The sequence below is a fragment of the Erigeron canadensis genome, chromosome 2 (assembly GCF_010389155.1).
Source record: "Erigeron canadensis isolate Cc75 chromosome 2, C_canadensis_v1, whole genome shotgun sequence".
Lineage (NCBI taxonomy): Eukaryota > Viridiplantae > Streptophyta > Magnoliopsida > Asterales > Asteraceae > Erigeron > Erigeron canadensis.
Window position 1 is genome coordinate 32,065,334 of NC_057762.1, and position 27,851 is coordinate 32,093,184.

Genomic DNA, 27,851 nt, shown 5'->3' on the forward strand with positions numbered 1-27,851 from the left:
GAGTCTGGATAAGTTTGGGTGGCTGCAATAATGTAACCGGGTCCAAATGGGCAAACAAGAAAAACAATATTTGAGAAATCAGGTCATATTAATTGGACTTACACTTTGATACGCACGGATCCAACTGGGTGAAAGATTTTAGACGCTCCCTGTTGGGTCTCCATTTACAATGAAGTTTGAATGTTGTCTTGTTTCTTAAATATCTTTTATGTTTGCTACTTTGCTGCTTAATGTTGATTGTATTTTCTATATTTAATTAGCTAAAATATATCAGTAAAATAATTATAAAGTTCCAGATCCATTATAACTCTATTAATAATAAAATTAGAAAATTCAAACGTAATTCTTTTGAAATGTTGATTACACTACTGTGATACCTAAGTTTTTTTATTTTTATTTTTTTATACCAAAGCTTTTTTGTGTTGTTAGAATCTAATGATCAATACTATGCTTTTTTAATTACATTTAAAGGTTTCATTTAAACTAAAATAAACGGGTTTTTGCTAAACGAAGCGCTAAGGACTTTCGTTAAGGTGCATTAAATAGTTGTACACTTACCATAAAATTCAAAGGTTGGTTTTTGATACAGAAAGATATAATCGTTTTATGCACGTTAAGTAAATCCCTAAAAGTTTTATTTAGCATTATCTAAAACTTTATTTTTCATGCAAGGTTTTCTATTGTTGAAGTTTTTTTATGTCTAATTTGACCATTTAAAACTAAACTATACGGAGTACAACTTTTAAAGATTTTATTGTCATAAAAATTTGCTTTGATCTAAATGGACGTACTATTTCACTTCAAAATCCTAGTATATAGATATAGAATTATAGAAATGTACAAACCAACATATAAATATTAGTTAATAATTATTCAATTACTCATATTCAGTTATTTCAAAAATTTAGAGTGTGCTTTCATTTATTTAAAAAATAAACAATGGGTTTAATAAATGAAATATTATTTTAAAAATTATATGATCAAAGTCATTTTTAAAATGACATGTTTTGATCCGATCCATTTTGACCCAGCCCAATTCGACCTGGTTTCAAAATTACCCCGTTTTGACCCGTCATCCAACCCGATCCGACCCCCTCATTTTACCATGTCTAATTATTATGATTAAGGGATAATTGCAAAAATAGAAAACACTTTTCGACCAATTCATAAAAATAGCAGTGTCCAAAGTTTTACTTTTTACAAATGAACTTTCATTTATTCACGAAAATAATAACATTTTACACGTGCATATGACGTGAACATTTTTTAATTACGTGACATTATTTAATGAGACCTGTTAACCAGCCTGTCCATTAACAAACCAAAGAATTAATTACCAACCAAAACAATCTATTGTAAATTGATAATGTAATGTGATTGGAAGAATTAATTAATGAAAAGATTTGGATTCATGTTGCTCTCAATTGAATATGTAAATCAAGTAACGCTCGATACAGTTTAAGGGGAGTTTTTTTTAACGATGTGACTATATTACCTTTTTTTTTATTATTAATTCATATTTAACATCTCTAATCTACCAATATACTAAAACAGGATTAAAGACTTCTTTCTATGACACGTGTCATAATCCTTGTTCGACATGTGTCATTTAGTTTATTAATTAAAATTTAGTTAGTTATTAAATATGTGATAATAATCCTTATCTAATAGGAATATAACTATAATATAATATTTAAAAATAATAATTCTATCTATATTAAGAATCCTATTCAAACTATGTTTCTAATTTATATCATAAAACTCATTATTACTAATAGATGTACACACAAAACCAGTCTCTAATATCACGTATATTTACCATTTTAATTTTAATTTGTTTTTATGTATGATTTAAATTATTAGGCATATATTAGCCTTCGAACAAAATACAATTAAAGGTTTTCAATTATATATTCAAAACTCACAAACCAAAATCATCATAAATAATAAGTGACGGATTTGTATAATTATAATCAATCCGTATATCGTATGGGCATTAAGACTAGTTGATTACTAAAATGCCACATTTAATTTAGTTCATTGATCAAATGAGTTGATGATTGTGATTAATATAAAAAGGTTCCTAAAAATTTTTGTTTTTTGAGGTTTTCAAAATATATTTTTAATATATATATAATGTTTTTTGAACATAGATGTAAAGCAAAAGTTAGTCATATAAAATATGACAAACTTTTGAGTAGACATCTATGATAAATTGAGTATCAATTAAACGGTTATGGATTCAACCCATTAAACTAACATGATAGTGTCGTATCAACAATAAACGTATTTACAATAATTGAAGTCGCGTAACGCGCTGCCCTGAACTTCCTAGTTATTATGATTAGGCTTGTGCTCATAATAGTGCAAATGGACCGTCTTGGACCAAGAGGACGCATGACACTTTTGGCAGCGAGAGTCCTTAAGGGTGCATTCGGGGAAAACTTCTTGGTGAAAAAGTTGGAGGACGCTGAGATGTGGGGTAGGCAATAACTTTTTATCTGTTTATTTTATTTCATTTTATTTGTGGTGTGTCTATATATATGTGTGTGTGCGTGCGGGTGCGCGTGCACACGTGTGTGTATTTGTGTGAGAGATAAATTATAAATTAATCGATGATGTGACGAAAAAGTTCTAAGAAATTTCTTTCATAGATAGGGAGTCTTGAAAGAGTCCTAGGTCCTGAACTAGCAGGCAAGAAGCTTCAAAGAAAGGTAAGGTTCCTTGTTGGCTAATAGATAGAGATTTGTTTTTATTATAATTGGTATATAGTTATTTCTCATACGAGTATATATACAACTCCCATTTATATTAGATAATTTTTTTAAATTCATGGCTAATTTGTACATTATTACAAAACCATCCTGAAAAAAATACTCGAGTTATTGATGGAAATATAAGAAGTATAAGATAAGAAGTGTGTCTTAATTGCATTTAGCTATATTAATCTTAGTTTAAGATACAAGTACTCATGCATGGTTCTATTGGAGAGATATAGTCATATAGATACGTTGTGCCAATATTCAAAATATTATTCGTTTAATTAATTTGGATGTTTCACTTTTTCAGTAGTACACTGATCAAGGTAAGACAAATTCTTAATATAAAAGTAAAATCAACAAAATTGATAAAAGATAAAATGGAAAATTTGTCGTTATAATCCGGTTTACTATACTGTTTAAAGGTTGAATTAGTCTTTTAATGAGAGATAAATTTGCTTTGCATCACATGCAATCCACTTTCTCATACAAAACTAACATTACAAGAAAAGCACAAAAGCCCCACTTCACACTACTACTACTACTTTAGTCGGCCTCCTTAATTCTTTTAAATCACATATATATATCACCACTAGTTTGCCAATGCAATATTCACACCAACTTCCAAGACCAAATAGCTAATTTCATGAAGAACAACAGAACCATATAACCATCTTTTGAACCCTAGTTTCATAAACCTTAAGAAAAATAAACTAGTGAACTACTAACCATGAGGGCTGGAGGCTATACCATCCAACACACCCTAACACCCGAAGCCGCAACCGTTGTGAAACAAGCTCTAGTTCTTGCTAGACGTCGTGGCCATGCTCAGGTTACACCTTTGCATGTTGCCAGTGCGATGTTGACATCGCCAACAAGCCTTCTGAGGAAGGCTTGTTTGCAACCAAACTCTCACCCTCTTCAATGCAATGCTCTTGAGCTTTGCTTCAACGTGGCCCTAAACCGACTTCCTACCATGCAATCAAGCCCTATCATGTTAAACCCTAATCACTCTCACCACCCTTCTCTCTCCAACGCCTTGGTGGCGGCTTTCAAACGTGCACAAGCCCATCAACGCCGTGGTTCAATTGAAAACCAACAACAACCCATTTTAGCTCTTAAGGTGGAGATAGAACAACTCATCATATCCATCTTGGATGATCCTAGTGTGAGTAGAGTCATGCGAGAAGCTGGTTTCTCTAGCACACAAGTCAAAAACAACATCGAACAAATGGAGATATCCGTCTCTTCACCAAACCCTCTTAGTTTCTCTCAATCAAAAGAAAACATAAAGCCCAAAGCTTTAGCCAAAGTCCAAAATGAAGATGTGATGAGTGTCATAGAAATGATGATGAATAGGAAAAGAAAGAATATTGTTGTTGTAAGGGAATGTTTAGCTAGTGCTGATGCAATAGTTAGAGGAGTCATAGACAAATTCGAAACCGAAAACAACATAAATCTAAGGTTCATGCAATTTGTAAGCCTTCCTTTGCACTCACTTCATCATCTTTCAAGGGAAGATGTTGAAGACAAAGTTAGAGAACTCAAGTGCCTAGTAAAAAGCTTTGTGGGTAGAGGAGTAATCTTATATCTAGGTGATCTTAAATGGGTTTCGGATTATTGGTTGAACCATAACCAAAGAAAGCTTAACAGAAGCTACTACTACTCTCCAATGGAGCATATGATCTTGGAGCTTAGTGGACTCATGTTTGGTGTTGATAGTGGAAAGTTGTGGTTGATGGGGATTGCTAATTCTCAAACATACACAAGGTGCAAAATTGGTCACCCTTCACTTGAAACTCTATGGGATCTTTGTCCTCTTACACTTCCTGTTGCTAGCTTGGACCTCACCCTTAATCTTGAAAGGTATAGTAGTTAATTAAAGCCTTCAACTTTTTTGTATTTTAAGCTACTTTTTACCTAATTAAAGATTATATATATCTTTTCATATTTAGAAATCTGATCTTTGTTGGTTTGATTTTTTTTTATAGTAGTAAGGATTCAGTAAATGATCAAATGAAACTGCTCACATGTTGTGGAGAGTGTTCGGTTAACTTTTCAAGAGAGGCTCGAACCATAATGAGCTTTGGACGTCCCAACGAGTCCGTTGCTACTACCGGATCGAATTTGCCTTCATGGCTCCAACAATACAAAGAAGAGAACTCAAGACAAACTACCAATGATCAGGTTATAAGTCTCATGCATGTACATTGTATAGTATATATATGTGTGTGTATATATATATATATATACATGCTTAAAATTAAAAAAAAAACTACTAGCATATACCTAAAACAATATGTGAATTGTTTCAGGAAAGTGAAAAAGTTGGAAATCTTTGCAAGAAATGGAACTCCATTTGTAGTTCACTTCACAAACAACAGCCAATGTCTTCTTCACCAAGTTTACACCAACTTACCTGGCCCGTAATATTCGAATCCAACACATCACCCAAAGAACATAAGTTTTTCATGAGTGGTGACAATGGTGAATGTTTTGACGAGGCGAATCCAAAAACAACCATGCCTGAGCTTCTATCGAATCCGAATTCTAGTCCAAACTCGGCTTCTTGTAGTGAAGCTAGTGATCAAGATGATGATCATGAATACTACATGCACAAATTCAAAGAAGTGAACTCTGAGAATGAAAAGATTTTGAGTAATGTTTTGGAGAGAGTTGCACCATGGCAAAGAGAGATCATTCCAGAAATAGTAAGCACAATCCTTCAATGCCGGTCTGGTTCATCAATCGAAAGAATAGGGAAAGAAGAAACATGGTTATCTTTCTTGGGTGCTGATAATCACGGAAAAGAAAAAATAGCAAGAGAGTTAGCCAAAGTTATATTTGGATCAAGAAACAATTTTGTCCATATCGGGTTAAGCAGGTTTTCAGAAGCACGGGCTGATTCTACAGATGACGATCAAGAATTTGTTAGTAACAAACGGGCGAGAGATGAACATGGGCAAAGCTATCTTGATAGGTTTGCTGAATCGGTTCAAGAAAATGCAAACCGAGTATTTTTCATGGAAGACGTTGAGCAAGTTGATTATCATTCCCAAATGGGAATCAAGAAAGCGATCAAGAATGGAAGGATCACACTAAATAATGGTGAAAGTGTTCTTTTAGATGATGCTATTGTGATTTTTAGCTGCGAAAGTTTTAGTTCTATTTCACGAGGTTGTTCTCCTAGCGTAAGGCGAATGTATAATGACAATGAAGCACAAGAAACCATTGAGGATTATGCAAAAGAGTCTATGATCAGTTTGGATTTGAATGTTGCGACCGAAGATCAAAATAGATCAAATGACAATGAATCGGTGTCTGATATCGGGGTTCTTGATTCAGTTGATAAGCAAGTGATTTTCAAACTCCAAATGTTGTAATATGTTTAATTAACTTCTGTTTGTAAATTAGGGGTGTAGTTTGGAATAGGGTCTTAGAAATGTGAGTTTGATATATTAGATGTATACCAACAACTGTATTTTGATCAAGTTTGTTTAATTTGTTTTAATTAATAGACTTGGTAATATTTGTGTTCATGTAGAACTTAATCATAAGCAGTATGCAGAAATCAACAAGAAGATTTTACTTAAGAAACACAAATCTAATATATATATATATATATATGTTCTGCATATAGAGTTAATTAATTAACCAAATAAGTGTTTGAAGATCATTTTTGTTTCAACATTTCTTTTGAAGCATAAAGAATATACACTAACATTTCCATTTGTAGATATAAGTCCTCCCTTCACAGTTTCTAATTTAGGACTTTCCTATGTAATCTAGTGGTACCATATAGGAAACTTGAACAAACCACCAATTAAGGTACAAAAAAATGTGGTCATATTCCAGCACTATTCCAAACAAAGTGAAGCCACGTCCCAACACCCAAAATTAAGATGACTTTTCCTAACAGAATTAATTAATATGTTTTTGATAATGTTACATGCATGATTCATTAGTATATATATTATAGGTTTTAGGTTAAATAAAACAAAAATTGAGGTAAAACAAATAAAACAATGAGTTTCTCTTCACTGAAAATCACCGTGTATCATAAAAATCACCGGACATCAATTGCTTCGTGAATTTTCGTGCATCAAATTAATCAAGATCCAAAGGTCAAAATCTTATCCTAATTATTATACTTTAATACTTATTTTACAATATCCAATTTCATATTATATAACCAATTAACCACCATTATTTGGATACCAAAGTCTTAAGTTTATAGTACATAGTACATATATTATATTTTTAAATCCTGCTACATATATATCTAGCTATCTTAGTAAAAATCCAAAAGTATATCTGAATTTACTACCTTGATGAAAAGATACATATAAGATTGGTTATAACATAGAAGATTAATTAACAAACAATAAAGAGAATGTTGGGATACATAATGCTTGACAAATACATGTTCCAAAACTTACAAATTATGCAACGAAAGCAACTTTGATAAAGAAAAAAAAAAGAGAAAAGAGTAAGTAAAACAAAATGCAAAAGAAGCACATTTTATTCTTTGAAATACGTGTTTATATTCATGGTGTTTTTGGAGGGAAATCTCACATAGTTCACATTTTAAATATTGGTCATTTGACTTATGATCATAGCCATATATCATGTTTTAAAAAACGTAACTATTTGGGGGGCTAGTGATATAGGTAATCTTGATCAATCATATATATACAATCGCACTTATACACATTAACTATTAGTTATATATAAACTGAAACCAAATAACACCACTAAACTCCCACTATAACATATTAATAATATCGATTAAGATGCCACTTAGAATTAAAACCAAGTTTATTAATCAGGATAATATTAATTAACTACTCCAATCACTTAGGAATTAGGAAGTCACTTTCTGCACAATGGACTATGTCTTCATATTCATGCCATCTCCAATCACAATTTTTGCATTTTAATTAGTGAGAGTCTAACCTGTTCTATAATTCTTAGTATCATGTTTTTGGCCAATCAAATTAACAGAATCTATATACTTGAAGTATTATCTCTATTCCACATAAGTAAAAAAGCAACCTCTATTACTATTCTAAGTGAGGTTGTAGCAAAGCCACTTACATATAAAAGATGTGACAAGATATATATAAGAAGGAAAAACTATATTATTTTTCACAAAACAAAGTTTCAATGGATAAATTTGCATGTTGTGAAATAGTGAAGTAAGGCCTTTTTTTTTTCTTTTGCAATTTACCAGTAAAAAAGTCATGAAAAAACTAGTGGTAGTCAATGTCATCAACCTTATCAAGACACACTAAAGAGAAAGTATGAACTATGGGGTGCAACATTTTTGACAAGATGGTATAGAGAAAAATTGTGTGATGGGATCGGAGGCAAATTTAATGATACGAGTCTCCTATAAATAAACAAGTTTCAATCTATAATGACCTTTTTCCTCCTTTATGCTTTCTTTTACAGTCACAAAATCATATGCTAAAAGACTTTTAACATATCTCTTTTTGGTTCATAAGATGTGTTCTCACAACTTTAGATCATTGGTTATTCTCCCTAATATTGGTTTACCATATGTGAAACCACAAATGACATGATAGCAAGCTACAATGGAAAGGTTGATGACCCGGTGATAGTACTAGAAATGTCACTTCATATGTTTTAGTAATTCTAATGTACGTGTCTAAGTGCAATTCATCCTATAATCTTTACAACGTCACGACAAAAGTATATAATTAGAGGTGTTAATTTTGACTAATTACATACAAATGAATAGGTTTGATTGACTTTTATGCCTAACTGGTCAAATGGGTTATGCTAACATATTCAAGTAAGAAGGATCGGGTCGGCCAACCCGACCAACTTCGACCCGCACTATATTTTACCTGTTTTGACCCGTATATGTTACCCAAACCGCCCATTTTGCAATCCTCAATACAAACATGCTACTATCATTTGGTATAACTATTAAATGATAAGTTTATACCTTGAATTTTGTATCTTATTACATTATAGAAATATGTGTTAGTTTGATTACTTACCAAGGGATAAGAAAATAAGGTTAGCCTTTTAATGCCTCAGGTACATGTTTGTTTATCATAGAAATATACTCTTGGGAAAAAGATAAATGTGATTAGAATTGTAATCTTTCTTAAAAGCAATGACTAATGAGATAACCTCAATGGCTAGAAGGTTCTGTTGTCCCATAACATGAATATATTCATATATACTAATACACAAGAGATAAACTCATAATATTATATATGTATAGCCATCATTACTGACAGAAAAAAAGATAATGAAAAACAAACAAAAGAGAGGGAAAGAAGAAAAGCAAAAACACAGCTCCTTTTAAGGGTGGTTTAATGCTTTAAAGTATTCCCTTTTAAATCCCATTTCAGCTTTCCTCTTTTATTGCAATATACCATCTAAAAATACAAGCTTCTAAATCACAAAATCTATAGTATTATATGGTTATTGAGAGAATATTCATGACCCCACATTCACATATCTTTAGCAGCTACTGCATTGTTTTTAAAATCAAACTAGCAATAGTTGTGTTATATATTGCAGCAAGTTATGCACACTGATGTTTGTTACAGAGACAGGGGCATTTGGGAGAGATTATCTGTTATTGCATTTGTAAAACGCAAAAAATTATAAGTTTAGTCAAAAAAAAAAATTACTATATATGTTTTCATACGAAAAACTAAACCTCCTTAAAAGCTTATGCCAAACCTGCCCATAGAAAACACAGTTTAGAAAAAGCAAATTGGCATTTGCTTTTCCAAAACAAAGTATCTATTTTAAAAAATGCAATCCCAAAATACCCCTGGCTGATGTTAGAGGGAGCTATTTTAACTCATTTATGTGAAAAACACTCAACCTGATTATAGTTTTTCATGTTAATGGGTCAAACAGAAAGATAAAAAAAAAACTTGGCTAAAAATGAACACGCCCAAGAAGATTTACAACCTCCTACGTTATTATTTGTCATTGTTTAACATATTAATTAGTTGAGTACCAGTTAAAAAAAATTTCCTAATGCAGACCTTTTTTTTACATGTGTTGAAGATCTACCCATTTTGACCCGATTCTAGATGTCTGCCAATATTGCCATCTATAACTCATACGATTACCATAAAACACCCTACATCAGTGTTCAATTTCATTACTTATCAGTGACACAACCACATTGAACCGAATCGCAAAAAGATAATCAACTTTAGTTATAACCCGTTTATTATGCATACAAACGTTACTAATATTAGTTACGGAATTTTAGTAAAAGAAATTACCCTTGAAATAAATATATATCAATTTTCTTTAATCTAAATACTAATAAAGCTTCTTTCTTTTTATGTATATGATTCTTTTTCATGAAAGTAAGGGGAAGCTAGTCTAGGATCTGTTACCCAGATAATTAGTACTAGTAGTAGCTAGTCTTTAGTGGAATCTTTCCTTTATAGCTAGCTCAAAAAAACATATATACAGACAACATGAATCTATCTTTAATTTCTGTGATCCATGATTTCCATCTGATGAGATATATTGAGGGATCCAAGGGTAGGCTTGATGATCTTAAAGTTATATAATGTGGGGCTGTATGTAGAATGCAAGAGGGGGTAACATACACATATACAAGACCAGTCAAAAAGAGAAGGAAAAAAAATAAAGTTAAAAATAAGGGAATGTCTGATCAGATCTTAGATATGTTATGATGCTGCTTTCAATGATTATTTGGTCATTGTTTGTCAGCAATAAGATAAAAAGTGATGCAAGAAAAAGAAACAAAGTTAAGAGAGAGATGGTAACTTTTTCTACATGTGCTTCCCATGCCCTTTACTTGGGTTTTGTACCCCTATATACCTTCAACTAGTCTACAAGTGATTTGTGTGAAATGTAAACCAAATGAAGAAAATAATCCCTAAAATTACATTCAATTGTGACAAAATACAGAATTTTGCATACTAAATCTTAACCACTAGCCTCAATACTTCAATAGTGTACACATGGAAAGTTTAGTTTCATTGAACACGACTCGATTGTTAATAGTTTTTTTTTTGAATATATAAAGAAATGTTGACAAAATGCAAAACTTGTTCTGCATTCGAGAGGCATATGTCTCCTAAAGACGCTTACTTTATCCTTGATTCATTAATCAACGCAACTCTACTAAACCATTCAACATACCTGTTATAACATGAGTATAATGTTATTACATGTTTTGATTATGGAGACTGCATTATTACCTCATCTATTGACAAACCCTAAACAACCCGAGCTAGCGCACGTTTCTTAACATCTGACTATGGAAAAAAACCTTGAACTTTTATGTGGTGGAGTAGTAAAACACATACCAAAAACCTTACGTAGTTATTACTATTTTCATTCACCTGGGCGTAAAATACAAAAAACATTTTAATATACCTAATGCTTAATTATCAGAGAAATTTGGATGTATCCTTCAACACAAATGTTGAAACAGGGGAGTATATGTAACAGAAAACAAATTGCATAATAATTTTCGATGAGGATAGTGAGCAAATAGGTCATTCTGTAATATAACTGTTCATGTTCCTCCTTTTCTCATTTATTGAGCTAATTTCCCTTTACCCCTGCACCAGTAATGGACCCACAGAATGAAATTATAAAAGGAAAAACTAGACAGACTGAAAGGAGCTTATATGCTTTATTATATGAACAAAGCAAGCATCAGAACTTTATGTACTGCTCTGTTTGATAGCAAGAAAGTATATCAATCATCATATGATATATAAAGATGCTGCTACTATTGGCAACACTATTTAACAATATGGTCTATATGGGTCATTTGGATTTACTCTACCAATATGGGCAACCTGGCATTTGGGCTTGGAACTTAGCCCGGGTTAGATATAATCAAAAATACCAATGGCATGGATCGCCCCAAAACTTTCAGATCCAATTTTAGACCCGAAAAATTATGTGCATGGCAGAAGACCAATCCCCTTTAGACTTATGGAGCCGGGCAATATCTGACGCTAATGAGTACTACAGCTAAGGGTGTCAACCCATTTACTCATGAATGGGTCAATTCAGATGTTTTTCTAATTGAGGGGTTGAATGGGATACTCTAGGAAAAAAAAGAAAAAGAAAAAGTAACAGCTTGAAAGAAAATGAGTCAAACAGGTTGAAACACACCAACATTGTATATTGATGCATAGAACCTCCTAAATCATTTTAATTTAAAAGGTTAGATAACTATCGAACTAATGTAACTACGTAATCATATTTGACATAGTAACTCTTAATTTATAACATGGACACAAAATATGTGGGCACAACACAACCCTACTGGTTTCAATCCGTATAAATACATATCACTTTAAATGGGACCTGTTAACCAGCGTGCCCATTTTGACACCTAAACTAAATACAACAGATAGTAACTCACTCTGACATTAACCTATGATATGCTACTCAATCATGTATATTACAGTAGACTAATCATTTCACATACTATAGCAGAATATACTAAATGTGTAGAAGTTGGCAAACCAGGTGAGGAAGTTAGCACCGCACCACATATATCATGCAAAATGCCAATTTTATCTTTCTAGAAAGAATTATGTAGTTGGGTCCTTCCCAAACCTCATCATAGCATGAGTTGCGAACATGGAAGCCCTTTTACTCATCTCAATGATTTGCCCAACGAGTGGCACCTTAGAAGTCTCTTTATTCCATAGCGGCTTCTTGTCCCAACTAGCACATTTGTTAAGATAAGTCAATTAGATGGCAGATATTATAGTCAAAACAAAAGAAAAAAAGAAAAAGATCATGGTTTTTCGAACATAATAACAGAAAAATATCCATATTAACTCAGAAATTAACATGTCGCAATTTCGACCCATTAACTTATGAATACATTGATTTGGGCCGTGTTTTATCTAAACGGGTGAAATGAATTATATCATATTTTAAGAAGTCAAAAGTTTCTGAAGTCTTTCTTTTCTTAATGCTTACAACCTCCATCTTTGTTATATTCAAATCCTATTCTATAGACTATTTATCTATTAAAACAATTTGAAGTGTTTGCAGCCAAAACGTACCAAAAAACACCCGGTTTCAACCCAACCCCTGTCTGACCCGTTTCATCTTGCTACCTCCAGGCTCCAGATATGTAAATATGTATCTGGTCTTCCAAAAATTTTGGAAAGACAAAGCCTATGAGGATATGGAAGGTTCACAAAGGAAAAGCGTTTTATATTTTAAGAGATAAGTAGAGGGAAATTCAGAAGTATAATTATTATATGACGGCGTAAACAAATTTTTAAAAAGAAATTATGTATTACCAATCTTCATGACGAATGACCTTCCCATTCTCTACATAGAGTTTGATAAGCGATATCATATCAATATTCTTTCCCATAAACTTGTAGTATTGCTTATTGTCAATGAGTATCTATTTGATTCAAAATAGACATACTCTTAAATACAAAGAGGATAACACAAGAAATTTGAAAGCCATTCAGAAAGATAATTAACCTCTCTTCTTCCATGAGGAAGCATATTTTCTTTAATGCTATACTCTACAATTCTAGACTCGGTAAAGACCTGTAATTTATGAATGAGAAACCTGATGTTATTCCATATCAAAAGAATTATACAAGTTAAAAGATATTAAAGAAATATGTACAACAAAGTAATACAACCTTGGAAAGAGAATAAAAGGCCGACTTGATCTGCTTTACCCTGAAGGCATAAACATGAGTTTACATGATACAACCATAGAGATGACTGGAAGAGAAATGATTTTTTTTTTTCATGGCCTCTTCAAAGCAATCAAATTATAGAATCGTGCTTACCCGCGTGCGCACATGAGTGGATCTTCAAAAGATGCATTTGGAGCATAGATTTCAAAGTCTTGAGGCAAGGCCCGTGATGCATACCTGAAACAAGTGACAACTAGTAAATGAGATTACTTGAAAAGTTGTTAAGTGAACGAGAAAGATGTTTCAAGAGATTATGAATGGAATAATGAAAATCACGTGAGGAAAAGAATGCATTCAAAATCACAGGAAAGATGTTTTTCTGCAACGTCCTTTTTTCCGTACACTGTTTAAAAGTTCGTTAACTGGGTGGAACACTCATACAAGAACATTGCATGAAACGCAACACGTCTTAGGGTGTACAAAAAAAGTACCTTACATAAAACGCTAACTCGAAACGACCTAGTGTTAAAAACAAGTGCAGATTAAACAACATATCATTCTGCAAGTAAATCTAAATCCTAGTGGATGCACAAAAGATTTGCAGATACTTATAACTAACCAACAAAATGTTTGCAAAAATTAGTATGAAATAAACTACTTGAAGTATAAACTCACAGATTGAGGATATGAGGTAGTATATCATCTGAAACCTTTTTTGAGTGATTTAAATCACAAGCTCCATTATCACATGTCTCGCTCTGTCGATCCCTTTTCGGCTCTTTAGTATCTTCACAAACACGTTAACCTTGAAACCATCAGTACCGTTCAAGTTAAGATATTCTTTCGAATCCAGTATCATATATATTATATAACAACTAGTTTTTCAAAAAGTGAAAATTACCAAGGCAAGGAAGGCCGGTAGCAAAAATAACAAGATTGACAATGTGCGGTATGTAAAATATTTGTCCCTTATGGAAAAGTAAGATTAATTAGTCCTATTTCTTACATTTAATTAAATCAGCATCAAACTGGTAGATGGCACATAATAGTCCAATTTTGACATTTTAGGTATGCAAGAAATTGGTGGATTTCTTGTAAGAGTAAAATGTTTATAAAAATTCATATTATATATCATACATGTATGTAATACTAATAAAGAGCAGCTAGGCTGGGAAATATGATATTATCGGTATTGAAAAACCATATAAAATATGACAGCATGAAACTTTAAACATTTACAAATAAACTGTCCCTAGAATATTTAGTACTAAAAAAACATGCAGAACAGTTGATGAATTAAAATATAAGGGGCTAAGGGCGGTTATTTTTATGTACAAAAATTATAGTTTCGACGAGTTAACTATTCACATAAAAATTGATCATTTGCGGAAAAGAGGATCAAAGGAGGGAACTAGGGAAGGAAATAAAGTTAGATCGATCACCTGTAGAGTTGGTTTCCATAGTTGCTGTTTTGAAGTTGTTGGCGGATGATGAACAATAACAATATATTGCAAACCAAGAAAGTGGTTGATGACCAAATGTTTTTGAAGAAGAAGGAGTTGAACGTAATTGTTGGATGAACAAGAATCTTGTTGAAGAGACCATGAAAGTGGTTTGGAAGATCTTCACGTGGCTGCACCATGTCCGCCTATTAATAGTACTGCCGCCATGAGGGCATCTCCATTTTTACAAATGCAAATTACTAAAACTTTTAACAAAATAACCTAAAAACCCTTTTAATGCACATGTGATATCCACTAATTCTTTTCCGGAAAATTTTTTAGGCTATTAATCATTTCCCTTTTCATAAAGCTTTTCACTATTCGAAGAGTAAAAAACTTTTTATAAATTTGAAGTCTTTGTAAGAACACGAGACTCTCTCTTTTTACTATTTATAATTAAAAGACTTTTTTTGAGTTTTAACTATTAGAGTCATCATTTGATGAAAAAATTTTTATAAAAAAACTATACTATTGGAGTTGCTCTTAGTGAATTTTTTTTTTTTGAAAAATAAATTTCGCTTGAAACTTCGTGTCGCGATTCGACAGCGAGAAGTCTAGCATACGTTGTCTTAACTGGGTCTACGCTGAAGAACTTTCTCGAAGTAGAAATGTCTATTTCAAATACCCAACGGGGGAAAACCCCCTACTAAAACGCCTGAAGGCACAACGATTAATAGGGGTAAACCCAAAGCTAAGTCTTCATAGAAAGACTACCTATATCTTAAAGTTGGTAGAATGAAGATTCGAACCTGAGACCTATAGGTTATCAGGACAACTCTAAACCATTACAACAACTCATCATTGATTGCTCTTAGTCAATTAATCAATATTTTCTATGTAATGGACAAAGAGTTCATCAATCCTATATTATTTTTCTAATTTATTTAATTACATTAGTATAACTTAGTTTTATAATCTAATTTTATGATCTTTTATATAAATAAAAGAAAATTGTGATGATGTCATCTTTATTAATGGAAAACCTACTTGTTTTTATTTAATTAATTTATGACATCATGCATATCTAGTTAAATTTTGATTTTTTATTCATTCATTAAATATTTTCACTTTTAAATATTTTAGTTTTCTACATGTGAATGGGTTACATGCTTTCTTTTAAGTTATATATATATATATATATATATATATTTTGTACAAACATTTTTGGTAAATAAAGTAAATTTTTTTATCTGTCCGCATAATACACGGGTTATTAAGCTAGTTATTAATATCATGAAAATTGAAAATCTGGTTCCTTCTAAGAATATATCAACGCCTAGCTCCAATTATCTTTGTCATGAACTCATGGTTGATAAGAATATATCAACGCCTAGCTCCAATTATCTTTGTCATGAACTCATGGTTGATACTTGATAGTTGATTATGTTTAAGACCTTAAAAGGGATATGTTTGGCATAATAAATAAAATCATTTTTAAACAACGATTGATTTTAAATACGTGCGGCGTTGACTAAAAACATAGGTTAAAAAAACAATAACTGATGGCTACATAATTATTCATAATATATGATAATATTAAAAATGTTAAATTATGACTGATCCAAACAATAAAACTATAATTTAATATATGATATACATCAAATATGTTAATACATAACCAATAAAATGTAAATATTTATAAATCAAAATAAATCCGATTTATTAAATAGAATATAATAAATACTTTTAAAAAAATAAAAAATAATATACCGTAATAAATAATCTCACTAAAAAAAACACAGATATTTCATTGAATTAATAAAAAAAAATAGTATAATGTATATAAACATTTTTGTATTCATATAAAATATAAAACATTAAATATTAATAATTAGGATTTTGATTTTGAGTGATGATTAGGATTAGAATTGATAATTAAGATCATATATGACAATATAAATATAACAATTTATATTGAAAAAATAACAACTCATTAAACATCCAATGTGACAAAAAAACTAAAAATATCACTTAAAAAACATATTTTTTTAGTTATATGGAGAGCTTTTATCCACTTTGTTTCAAAGATGCATCCTAGATACTAGTGTCTAGTGGTATTGGACAAGAAAAAGGGTGTTATAAGTTAGTTAGACTTATGTTGTGGTTATATTAACCGCAAGTACTTAGTTATTTTAAGACAGTTTTATTATGAAAAATACAATTTCTTCTTCATTTTTATTTTCAAAAAAATATGAAAAATAAAAAAAGTGTTTTCAAAAACAATGTTTTCCACTTATCAATTGAAAACTTGAAATCATTTTCTTATTTTCTTTTTTTTTTTTCCATTTTCATTTTCCATTTCCTCCCTTTCTGTCCTCTCACATCTCTAACAAGTTTTCTAGTTTTCTTATTAGAGCGCGTTCTCAAAAATTTAATTTGTTTTTTTAAAATAAAAACCTCTTTCATTTTCTAAAAATTAGAAATGAAAAACCAAAAAATATTTTTTCAACCAAACTGAGCCTTTATTTATTTTTTCCATCCACCTAACCATTCACATATTAATTAACTAGCCCGATACTCGCGCGTTGCGGCGGCTTTACAGTGATCACATACGAAACATGCATGAAAAACAAAAAAAAGAAACCAGTGGGGATTTGATTCCGGCGCCGACGACATCAGAAGAAAAATAAAGAAAGGACACCCGTGAGTTTTTTGTTTGTGTGGATATGTGTTTCTAGGATGTGTGGACTTTTTTTGTGTGAAAGGGTAAGTTTGAAACTTTAGAAATAAAGTGGGGGTATTTTGGAAACAAAAATTATGTTAAATTTCTTAAACTCAATCCTCTTTATAAGGGATTATAGATAGATAATTAAGCCAACAACCGGCTAATGGAATATCTATAAAATATTAATAAACAAACTATCATCCTCCTTTTCAACGCTCTACCTTTAAAGTACCTAAAATATCTTTAATTTTCAACACATTTCTAACTCTCACATTAAATCTACCCAATATATCCTTAATATATTTTACACTCATATTTCTCCAAACTATATAACTTCTTTGTTAATTAATTTAGATATTTCCACTCAATATCTCTATATTATGACAATGGAGTTGGTGACCCATTGGTAAGGTCTTTGACCTTGGGGGATCCACCTGGGTTTGAGTCTCACTTCCCACATTTGTGGGGTAGATTAAATGGGGGTTTTTCGAGAGTCCTAGTTTCCAGGCATATGTGTAATTTAATAGTAGGAGTAGAATAGAATGCCGTTTTAAAAAAAAAAAAATCTCTATAATATTCTTAATAAAGTTATTTACAAAAGATATCTTTTGGGTCGTATCTAGTAACTTGTGGGACCCTCCTGGGCTGGGTTGGGGTCATGATCAGTTGGGAGAAGTGTGGGAAAACCCTAAACTGATTTTGAGGAAGATGAAATAATTGCAATATCTATAATATATTATAAAGCAGATCTCCCTGTTTACATTTTAAGTTTCAACATTTACTTTCCTAAAATGTCCATATATCAATTCTATATTTACCTACCACCCTTTCTTTCTCCCCCAATCTCAACCAATCATTTTTTTTCTCTCTCCTCCATAAATCATTTATTCCTCCAATTTATTTAAAATCTTTTATCTCAAAAACCGTACATCGATAAATTAAAAAAATTATATGGGTGTTCTTAAAATTTCATGCTCTTTCATTAGAGATGTCATTCGATATACTTTTGATGACTTTTTAAATTCGAAGACGAAACCCGTACTGTTAAGGCATTTGGCTATCACACTCTATGACTTATCACCCCCACCATCTCACCGCTGCAACGCGCGGATACTCTCGTATAAAAATATAAGTATACGTATATATGTCACGGCTCCCCTTTCTTCTTTTTATTTTAGTTCCTTTTGGGCTATTTCTTTTGGGTTGGGCCTTCTTTCGTGAGGTTTCTCAGCCCTTGTTACAGTCCAAATCCGATTGTCCGTTGGGTCCAAGTTCAAGCAAACATAAACTACTAAATGTGTACATATCACACTATGACCTATCACCCTCAATGACCTATCACCCCCACCAGCTTTGGTCTATGAATATCCTTAAGGGCGCCCGCTTCGAATCGTAGTTTTTATTCAACTTACACATCTGTAAGTTGTACTTACACATGTATAAGTCTCGCCGGAGATGAATATGGCCGGAGATGATCAGTGGTGATTAGATCTGATGAAAATGGACGGTCTAGATCGAGTCCCTAACAATCCCAAAAATAAGGAGTCCCTAATCTAACCCACCCCTGTGTACATATATATGTAAACATAAATAAATACATATGCACATGAAATCAAATATACGTATTTTTATCATTACACAAGCCACATGACATAACGATGAGTCGTTTAAAATTATAAGTCAACTTAAACACGTCAAGTAGAGATTCGTAATATAAAACGTGTACATGTTGATAGATGGACACGTGTGATGATCATTGGACAATATAAATTGATTATAAACCTCTCTTTTGCCAACCAAGGTGAGTTTCGTAGCCCCTACGTTTATATTATTTGGGGTGGAAAGTGTACTCGTTATTAAACGGTTGTCGGTTGATTCACTTGTTATGATATGGAACGAGATGTTGAATGCTTGCTTGTTTTACTTGTTAACGTGGTTGTATGTGTGTTTGATCGCGCATTATTTATTATATAAGTAGTGTCAGAAACGTATTTCGCGCCTTGTTCATCATGTAAGTCGTGCCGGTTTATCGCGCATTATTAATTTTGTAAGTCGTGCCATAAACGTATTTCGCGCATTGTTCATCATGTAAGTCGTGCCGGTTTATCGTGCATTATTTATTATGTAAGTCGTGCCATAAACGTATTTCGCGCATTGTTCATCATGTAAGTCGTGTCGGTTATCGCGCATTATTTATTATGTAAGTCGTGCCGTTATAAATATTATTAAACGTAAACGTTGAATTGTGTTGATTTGTGTGAACGTGATTAGGTATCCTAATCCTCGTGTATCGCTAACAGTTGATATCCCGACACTTGATTTTCATTACTTAAACCTACGAACTCACCAACTTTATGTTGACACGTTTTAGTACACTTTTCAGATGAACAGGTTAATGCAAGACGTATTGGATGGTGATTGATTGTTTGCATGCTAGGATTAGACTTGGAATTTATTGTGAATCCGTGATTCATAGTCCCCGCTTATGGGTTATGCTTAGGATCATATGCTATATTTTGTACTCTCTTTTGTAAATGTTTGATGGTCGTGCTCCTTATGCATTTTCGTATGATCTCGGGATTGAATTGTATGGATTTCCAATCCTTTTAATGCATCTAGAATTGTCTCTATTTAATCTCCATGTCATGTTGTGCTTAGTATGTAACCCTCGTGATTCTGTCTTGTCGGGGTGTTACAATAAAACAACTACACTACCAATTACGTCAATTACTTTTAGATTAATAACCACATCGTTACCACCACCGCCACTAGCACCACCCATTGCCCGCACCGCCGCCGCATTGTGCAGGTACCCATCTCGTCCTTTATTAAACAAACAGGCTTCTGTATTTTAGAAAATTCAATATTTTTTTCAATATCCCCAAACTACCCTAAATAACCCTAACAACCATATATAAAATGGTTAATTTTTAAACCTTATTATTTTTATATAATACTCGACTTATATTTAGAATGATAACTATGGTTAGATGGCTTATCGCCGTATCTCATGAAAGTAACCTAAACTGCTTGTATTACCCTTAAAGCATCCCACACGTTATAAACCGTTGACGCTGCAATGTGTGGACACCATTCTAGTAATTAGAAAAAATAAAGAGGAAGCGTAATAAAAGCAATGAGGCAAGCTTGTTGTTATGGTTTCTAAACTAGTAAAAAAAAAAGATACTTTTGGTTGCTTACACTAAATTAATCCTTTACAAATTGGAAGATTACATACTTAAGAGTCTCAGATACCAAATTTGCCAACCATGAATTTTACTTTATGCCAATCCATCAAATCGCGTTTTTTAAAGAACGGAACTGTTATAACGTGCTCACAAGTCACAACGTTCTCCTTGAGCCTTTATACTTCACTATTCTTGGTCTTTGTTACTTTTCTTTTCTTTTGAGAGCTGAGAACAAACTACCAAAAATGCTCCTTTCTTTTGCTGCTTTCTGTTTTACTATTTCTCGTCCTGAAATGTGAACATAATTATAGACCTTGTTTAGTAACAAAATACATACATTTTGATGAACCCATCACTCAAATCTATACAAAACTTGGAAGGTATCTCTTACAACAAGATCAACAATAGTATATTATCTAACAAAAGACCAGCCCTACCAGCTTTACGAGCGGATACTTAATTGCAGTATAACCTCCGTAGTAACAGACACACAAAGTAGAGGCCTGGTAGATGAAAAACTACGTACACCCTTTTGTTGTCTTATTTATGGCTTACCTTCGAAAAATTCCCCAATCATCCGATCAAGGTCCTCTGATGAATACTTTATGTACTCGTGACGATTCTTCCCATTATCCACAAGTGACCTGTACCACAATCTGAGATGGTCAACCGTGTTTTGTGGACCACACCAAAACATATGTGAATCAAATCCACATGATTATATCCATGTCTAATTAAGCACTTTAACGTATCAAAAAACCATACCCATAACGTTCTATGAAAGTTACATATGCCGGCAACAAATCTTCACGAATTGCAAGTCTCAATGCTTTCCGAAGCTCTAGGTCAGGAACAGTCCATTTAGATTGTCTTTGATGAAGCTTCTCGAATTGAAGATTAAAAACCCTTAATCTAATAACATAACATGTGGATTCATATTAAATAAACGAGAATAAGTTCCACGCGTCGGGGCGGTGAGATGGTGGGGTGATAGGTCAGAAAGTGTGATAGCCAAATGCCTTAACCGTACGGGTTTCGCCCTCAGATTTAAAAATTCGTCGAAAATATATCGAATGACATCCTAATGAAAGAGCATGAAATTTTAAGAACACCCATATAATTTTTATAATTTATCGATGTACGGTTTTTGAGATAAAAGATTTTGAATGAAGTAGAGAATAAAATGATTTATGGAGGAGAGAGAAAGAAAATGATTGGTTGGGATTTAAGGAGAGAGAAATGAAATGATTGGTTGAGATTTAAGGTAGGAATATTAGGTTATGATATTCAAACTAATGATAAAAGAGATGGGTAAATTAAGTAGTTCAACTTTTTTTTTTGGAAAAAAAGGGGTAAATGTTTATATAGTAGTATAGATATAGATATAGATAGTATAGATATAGATATTTAAACTAAGGGTTAAGTATCTGGAAGTGTAAGTAACTTTTACATTTTTTCTATTGTGTGAATGTAATTTTCATTTGGTTCATTGTATGTAACTAACCCGTTAAATTTGAACGATTAATGTAAAATTCTTACGTTGACCAATCAAAACCTTCAACGTGGCAGCTCATATGGTGTGCCATGTATACACTTTTACATTAATCGTTCAATTTAGCAGGTTAGTTACATACAATTAACCAAATGAAAGTTACATTCACACACACACAATAGGAAAAGTGTAAAAGTTACCTACACCCCAAGATACTAAACCCTTTAAATTAATACAGTAGTTTAATACGACGTTTACATCAAAAGACGGTAAATTTTGAAAAACAGACCTCTCCTTTACGAGAGCTCGTGAAGCCCCACCACTATTTCCTCCATCGCCCCCTGATGAGGCCACCTCTTGACTCGAGAGAGATTCTAGTATCTATTGAGAATAACACCCAGTTTATTTAAATATGTTGAACACGATCACACACACAGCCCAATCTGCGGATTTTTCCACCTGTAGTTAAACATGATAAGAAGCAAATTAACTTCACCTACCTTGGCCCATGCTATCCGTTTATATTGCTTAGCGTGTTGCTGCAAAATCCTTCTGTGTCGTTGCACCCAATCATCCCCAAACAAATCCTTTGCTTCAGACCTAACAGCAAAATTAAATTTCATAATATCGCCAATATACAAGCTTATATTTTATCTCTAATGGTAATGGTTATACCTTATATACAGGAAAGGGCAAGGTCGCCAAAGTGTCTTTTTATTGCATAAAATCTTCTAAAATTTAATTCAAAACATTGCATTATGATTGTAGTAATATGATTTTTGTAATCATAAGTAACACGCAAGTTATTTATAAGAAAAGCTTAATTTAATTTGTGCACAGACAATAACTACCCGTTTTGACCCACCCAGTTTGTCACCTCTACAAGTTACATTCATTAGATATCAAACCTGTGCACGGATCGGACCATATAGTGAATATTGTTCACTAAAAATAAGTTAGTCAATGCTGGATCCTTGTACTGCTTTGACTTCTCTTCCAAATTGGTTTGAAGGGCCTGCATAATTCGCATCGTTACAGATGCCAGCTGAGCGTTGGAGTCGTCTCCCTTTTCGAACTCTTGAAATAGTTGCTTCAGTGTTGATTGATAGCTAAAAACACAATTTTTACAAATTTCAGTACAAAAACATAAAATTTGACATTTACTTTTGCAAGTTCTATCTTTCTGCAACTCCCTAGTCCATACGTTAACAATTTAAAGCTTCCTTTTGGTGGGAAAGTTCCAGGTAGAAACTAAATACTCACCATTATCACAGATATAACTTAAAAGTAAAGTAATGGAATTGCCAGGCTCTGCTAGATTCCTTTGTTTCTCTTTGTGAAGGTTTAACATAAATTATGGACCAAGTCAAACATTGTGATTTGCATGCGATAAGAGGAAGAATATACTTGTAAGATACAAAAGTGCTACACTTCCAAATGACTATTAGCTTTTCATGAAAATGGTCGACTACTAGTCAAATGCTTTAAACACCCTTTTCAAAGAAATCCTCAGTACGTGTGAGTATGTATATATGGTGTGTACCTATTTATCAACTTACTCGAATAAGAATTTCACATAGTTGATGACATAGCTTGTGAGTGGATGAACAGTTCCATCTGCAACAGCTGTTCTTGTTGCATATTTTTCAACTGCTTCTTCAAAATCTTCGAATGTGTCTTTTACTGTTTGGGCAAGTTGCCTTGTCAAACCTAGTGCAGCTTCTATAATAGCATTGCAAGCTTTACCACTAAAAAGCATTTCAATCTGCAAATAATCCATTGACATGTCTAAACTTTTTCATGACGACAACCAAGAAAAAGTTTCAAGGAGAGCTACCTACTATTCTGATCTTCCAATTCCCTAAGATTTTCTGTTATCAATTTGCATCTCATTAAGTATATGTACCTCTGAGTGCAGCTCACGCATAATCTCATATATGTCAAGAAGCACAAATAACTTCTCAGGTGATCTTTTGCTTTTGGCAACTGCATTTCCAAAACTAAGTAGCATGTCAACGCTGCCTTGTGTAACCTCAACAAAACACTGATCCTTGAGGGACTCAATGCCTTCAAACATCTGATCACACAGATTTCTTTCAGCAGCAAATAACAATTTTACCTGTATGACATAATTAATAACCTTCTTAAGTATGGTACATTAAAATCTATGTTTGAGTATTTGTCAAATACCTAAATACCCTTAAACAACTAAAGACAAATACCTAAATAGCCTTAAACGACTAAAGACAGATAAAGGAAAGTCACAGATGCGATTGGTCTTATTATCATAATAATAAGTAATCATTTCGACCTTACAACATTTCCGGAAGGGAGAAGGTTGCAACTATTATGACAATAAAGGGAGTACTTGTAAGATATTACATTACTATTCATTAACTTACTGCAATGCGCATAGAATGAATCCATGTCCCGATCTTGAGTTCCAAGACCTCCCATTCCATCTTTTCAATATCATGTTTACTAAGCTTCTCCACTCCCAATTGGTGAAGGCTTTTTTGCAGTGGTTGAGAACGGGCATCCCTTAACCACGAGAACAGTGGCAGATCCAAGGAATCGAATCAGATTATGCCGAAATACATACATATATATATAGGTGAAAGTTATTTTAGAACTACTCCTTATTTTAGGACCAATTAGGACATGTGTTTTTTGTAACTTACACACCACCATCATCATCTCCGACCACCACCATTATCATCTCCGACCACCGGAAAATCATTTTTAAGTTAACTTACACATGTGTAAGTTATAAAGAGTACAACTTACACATGTGTAAGTTAACTGAAACATGATTTTCCGGCGACGGCGGTGGTCGCCGAAGCCGGAGGACCATGTTTTTGGTCGGAGATGATCATAGTGGTGGTGGTGGTGGTCGGTGATGATGATTATGATGTAGTCCTAATTGGTCCTAAAATAACCCTATATATATATATAGTGAAAAGTTATTTTGAGAACCCTTTTTTTTGTGAGAACCTTTGAGAGCTTTTCAAATCAAGCCCAACCGATGGTTATTTTTTACATGAAAATTGTTTTTTGATTGTTTTCTGAATAACTTATGTGTAATTTTAAAGTTTATAACTGTATGGAGGCATGGATTATCATCTATTATACAATTTTATGGAGATTTGGATTCTTGATCATATGTGCACGAATATTGCTATGATTACATGTGATCATAGCAATATCCGTGCACATGTGATCAAGAATCCAAATCTCCACATAATTGTATAACGGATGATAATCCATGGCTCCACACAATTATAAACTTTAAAATTACACATAAGTTATTCAGAAAACAATCAAAAAACAATTTTCATGTAAAGAACAATCATCGGTTGGGCTTGATTTGAAAAGTTCTCAAAGGTTCTCCCAAAAAAAGTTTCTCAGAATAACTTTACCCTATATATATATATATATATATATAGGTGATGCATTAGAATAGCCATTGTCATCTCTTGTACACTTACATATCACAACCATTTAAAAAAATACTGGTACAAAGAGTAGTAGTTTCACCTGTAAATAATCAGATACTGCCGAGTATGACCAGCATTCACCATATCTTGAGCTAAATCATGAAGCACAGGCATTAACCGAGGTGGTACGAGGACTAGAGGATTAAAAGCAGCTGTATGACTATTAGACAGATCCTTGTTACTTGCATCAGGTGATCCAGATGATGGCCTTAGTGAACTAGGGAGGCATTCATAAATCCTATCAGGTTCCACAGGTTTGCTGAAAGATTTCATTGTAAGATAACTATGACATTTCAGTCAACGGATTTATGGAATAGCAAGATCAAAATTAACAATTCTTATATGTTTACGTAATCAAAATTAATAATTCTTATATGTTTATGAAAGTAAAATGAAAAACATATGATGGCCACAATAAGAACATATTTGAGAGAACGTAGAAGATTATATAAGAGAAAAATGTCTCCGAATAATGGAACAAACCTGTAAATTGACAAGAGTTGTTTAAATTCATGTTCAAGTTCTGGGATAACATGGGAAGGCAAGTTATTTGCCCGGCTAGGCACCCCATGGCTACTCTTAAAGCTTTTATTGTTACAGCCTTGAAGACTCTCGTGTGGACCGCTAAGGTATTTAGCCTCAGCCTTCATATTGAAACACTAATATGATTACACAAACAATATTAGTAAAGTATATCATGTATATTATTCCTTTTACATAAAACAATTTTAGGACTTATTAGTATTGGTGAATATATAATAATTGTCCTTAACCAACTCCACTTAGGTGGGTTGGCCGGAGGAATCTTCTAAATCCACTATGTGGGCACCAGAGGTGAATTTTCCCCATGGTCTCGGGTTTCTCATCTCAATGTATTTTCCATGAGGAGAGGGTTAGAGGTCCAGCGATTTGTTGGTTAAAATTGCCTCTAGCACGTCTGAATCGAAACTAACTTTACAAAAAAATATAATATTTGTCCTTCACTGATTACCTCAGTGGTTGGACACCTGGACGTTTGTCCGTGAGGTCTCGGGTTCGATACTCTCGGGCGTGAGATTTATACAGGCTTTAGGTTTCCTAGATCTTCGTGGAGCATTTACCGGGTGGGGCGAGCATGGGGGAGGGAAACGGGTCTTAGGTCCACGGTAACCGGTCCGGATACCCGTGGTCCGACCCTTGCTTTTCTAAAAATAATATATATATATATACAAAGTATGTCGTAATCTTCACTTATAACCTCAAGTTTTTTGAGCACCAAACCAATTGAGGGTCGTCGTTCCCGATCATTAAGCAGGCACTGATATGCAATCTCTGAAAACCTATTCAAGGAATCTGAGTCCACCTCAAACTTCAAATATGGATCAATAATCTCGTTTAACCTTCCCTTTTCATAATAGCGTTTGGCTAGTGGGGCTAGAAATCGTTGTTCATCATTCACATTTATGTAGCCCAACCTCCCACATAAGACTTCAAACAATACCACTCCAAATGAATAAACATCTGACTCTTTAGTGAGTATCCTGGTATTCATATAAGCTGGATCACAATAACCATGAGTGCCAGAAGCATTAGTGATAAGAAACGTGACATTTTCATTTGCACGGCCTATTAAGGAAAGACCAAAATCTGCAATCATGGCTTTCCAGTCATGACTTAAAAGAATATTTGCACTCTTTATGTCCCTGTGGATGACTCTATGGTCTTGTGCAACATGGTTATGCAAATAATCCAAACCCCGGGCCGCATCGATGCATATATTAAGCCTTTGCAACCAAGATAGTTGAACGGTTGATTTACCCCTGGTTAGGTATCTTTCGAGGCTTCCACGTTCTGCATAGTCATAAACTAGTATCTTTTCGCCGTGTTCTTCACAGAAACCAAGCAGGGAGACTAAGTTTGGATGTTTATAACGAGTTAGCAAGTGAATCTCAGTTGAAAACTCCTTCAACCCTTGACCGGAGATGTTAGTATCTAGTCGCTTCACGGCCACAAAAGTAAGTTTACCAGAAAGTAAGAGCTCCCCTTTAAAAACCAAGCCATATCCACCCTTCCCAATGAGCATTGTG

General features: G+C 33.1%; 3 protein-coding genes across 3 annotated transcripts; 1 reads left to right on the plus strand and 2 right to left on the minus strand.

Moving 5' to 3' along the window:
* Positions 1-3,402: 3,402 nt before the first annotated feature.
* Positions 3,403-6,298, plus strand: LOC122589088 (protein SMAX1-LIKE 3-like). Its single transcript, XM_043761330.1, has 3 exons — positions 3,403-4,625; positions 4,751-4,946; positions 5,075-6,298. Exons 1-3 carry the CDS (start codon positions 3,490-3,492, stop codon positions 6,140-6,142), a joined length of 2,400 nt encoding a protein of 799 aa, XP_043617265.1. The 5' UTR covers positions 3,403-3,489; the 3' UTR covers positions 6,143-6,298.
* A 5,722-nt stretch (positions 6,299-12,020) lies between these two features.
* LOC122589003 lies at positions 12,021-15,075 on the minus strand. Its single transcript, XM_043761231.1, has 7 exons — positions 14,884-15,075; positions 14,117-14,228; positions 13,595-13,678; positions 13,442-13,481; positions 13,275-13,343; positions 13,082-13,191; positions 12,021-12,491 (listed from the first exon to the last, which is right to left on the minus strand). Exons 1-7 carry the CDS (start codon positions 15,044-15,046, stop codon positions 12,356-12,358), a joined length of 714 nt encoding a protein of 237 aa, XP_043617166.1. The 5' UTR covers positions 15,047-15,075; the 3' UTR covers positions 12,021-12,355.
* A 5,730-nt stretch (positions 15,076-20,805) lies between these two features.
* LOC122588090 (exocyst complex component EXO70A1-like) lies at positions 20,806-27,847 on the minus strand. Its single transcript, XM_043760232.1, has 12 exons — positions 27,436-27,847; positions 26,269-26,443; positions 25,826-26,044; positions 24,691-24,829; positions 24,195-24,407; positions 23,848-24,053; positions 23,197-23,397; positions 22,789-22,888; positions 22,578-22,669; positions 21,562-21,708; positions 21,352-21,440; positions 20,806-21,084 (listed from the first exon to the last, which is right to left on the minus strand). The coding sequence occupies exons 1-12, from the start codon at positions 27,845-27,847 to the stop codon at positions 20,999-21,001; spliced, it is 2,079 nt and encodes a 692-aa protein (XP_043616167.1). The 3' UTR covers positions 20,806-20,998.
* Between the last annotated feature and the right edge of the window lie 4 nt (positions 27,848-27,851).

Excerpts from the sequence above, each read along its gene's own strand:
- LOC122589088 (XM_043761330.1), top strand. The coding sequence starts at position 3,490 with ATGAGGGCTGGAGGCTATACCATCCAACACACCCTAACACCCGAAGCC. Across the intron at positions 4,626-4,750 it reads CTCACCCTTAATCTTGAAAG|TAGTAAGGATTCAGTAAATG; the intron begins GTATAGTAGTTA and ends TTTTTTTTATAG. Across the intron at positions 4,947-5,074 it reads GACAAACTACCAATGATCAG|GAAAGTGAAAAAGTTGGAAA; the intron begins GTTATAAGTCTC and ends GAATTGTTTCAG.
- LOC122589003 (XM_043761231.1), bottom strand. The coding sequence starts at position 15,046 with ATGGTCTCTTCAACAAGATTCTTGTTCATCCAACAATTACGTTCAACT. Across the intron at positions 14,229-14,883 it reads TATGGAAACCAACTCTACAG|ATACTAAAGAGCCGAAAAGG; the intron begins GTGATCGATCTA and ends GTGTTTGTGAAG. Across the intron at positions 13,679-14,116 it reads CTACCTCATATCCTCAATCT|GTATGCATCACGGGCCTTGC; the intron begins GTGAGTTTATAC and ends CACTTGTTTCAG.
- LOC122588090 (XM_043760232.1), bottom strand. The coding sequence starts at position 27,847 with ATGCTCATTGGGAAGGGTGGATATGGCTTGGTTTTTAAAGGGGAGCTC. Across the intron at positions 26,444-27,435 it reads TGCAAATATTCTTTTAAGTC|GTTTCAATATGAAGGCTGAG; the intron begins ATGACTGGAAAG and ends AATCATATTAGT. Across the intron at positions 22,889-23,196 it reads ATGGTCCGATCCGTGCACAG|GTCTGAAGCAAAGGATTTGT; the intron begins GTTTGATATCTA and ends TTTTGCTGTTAG.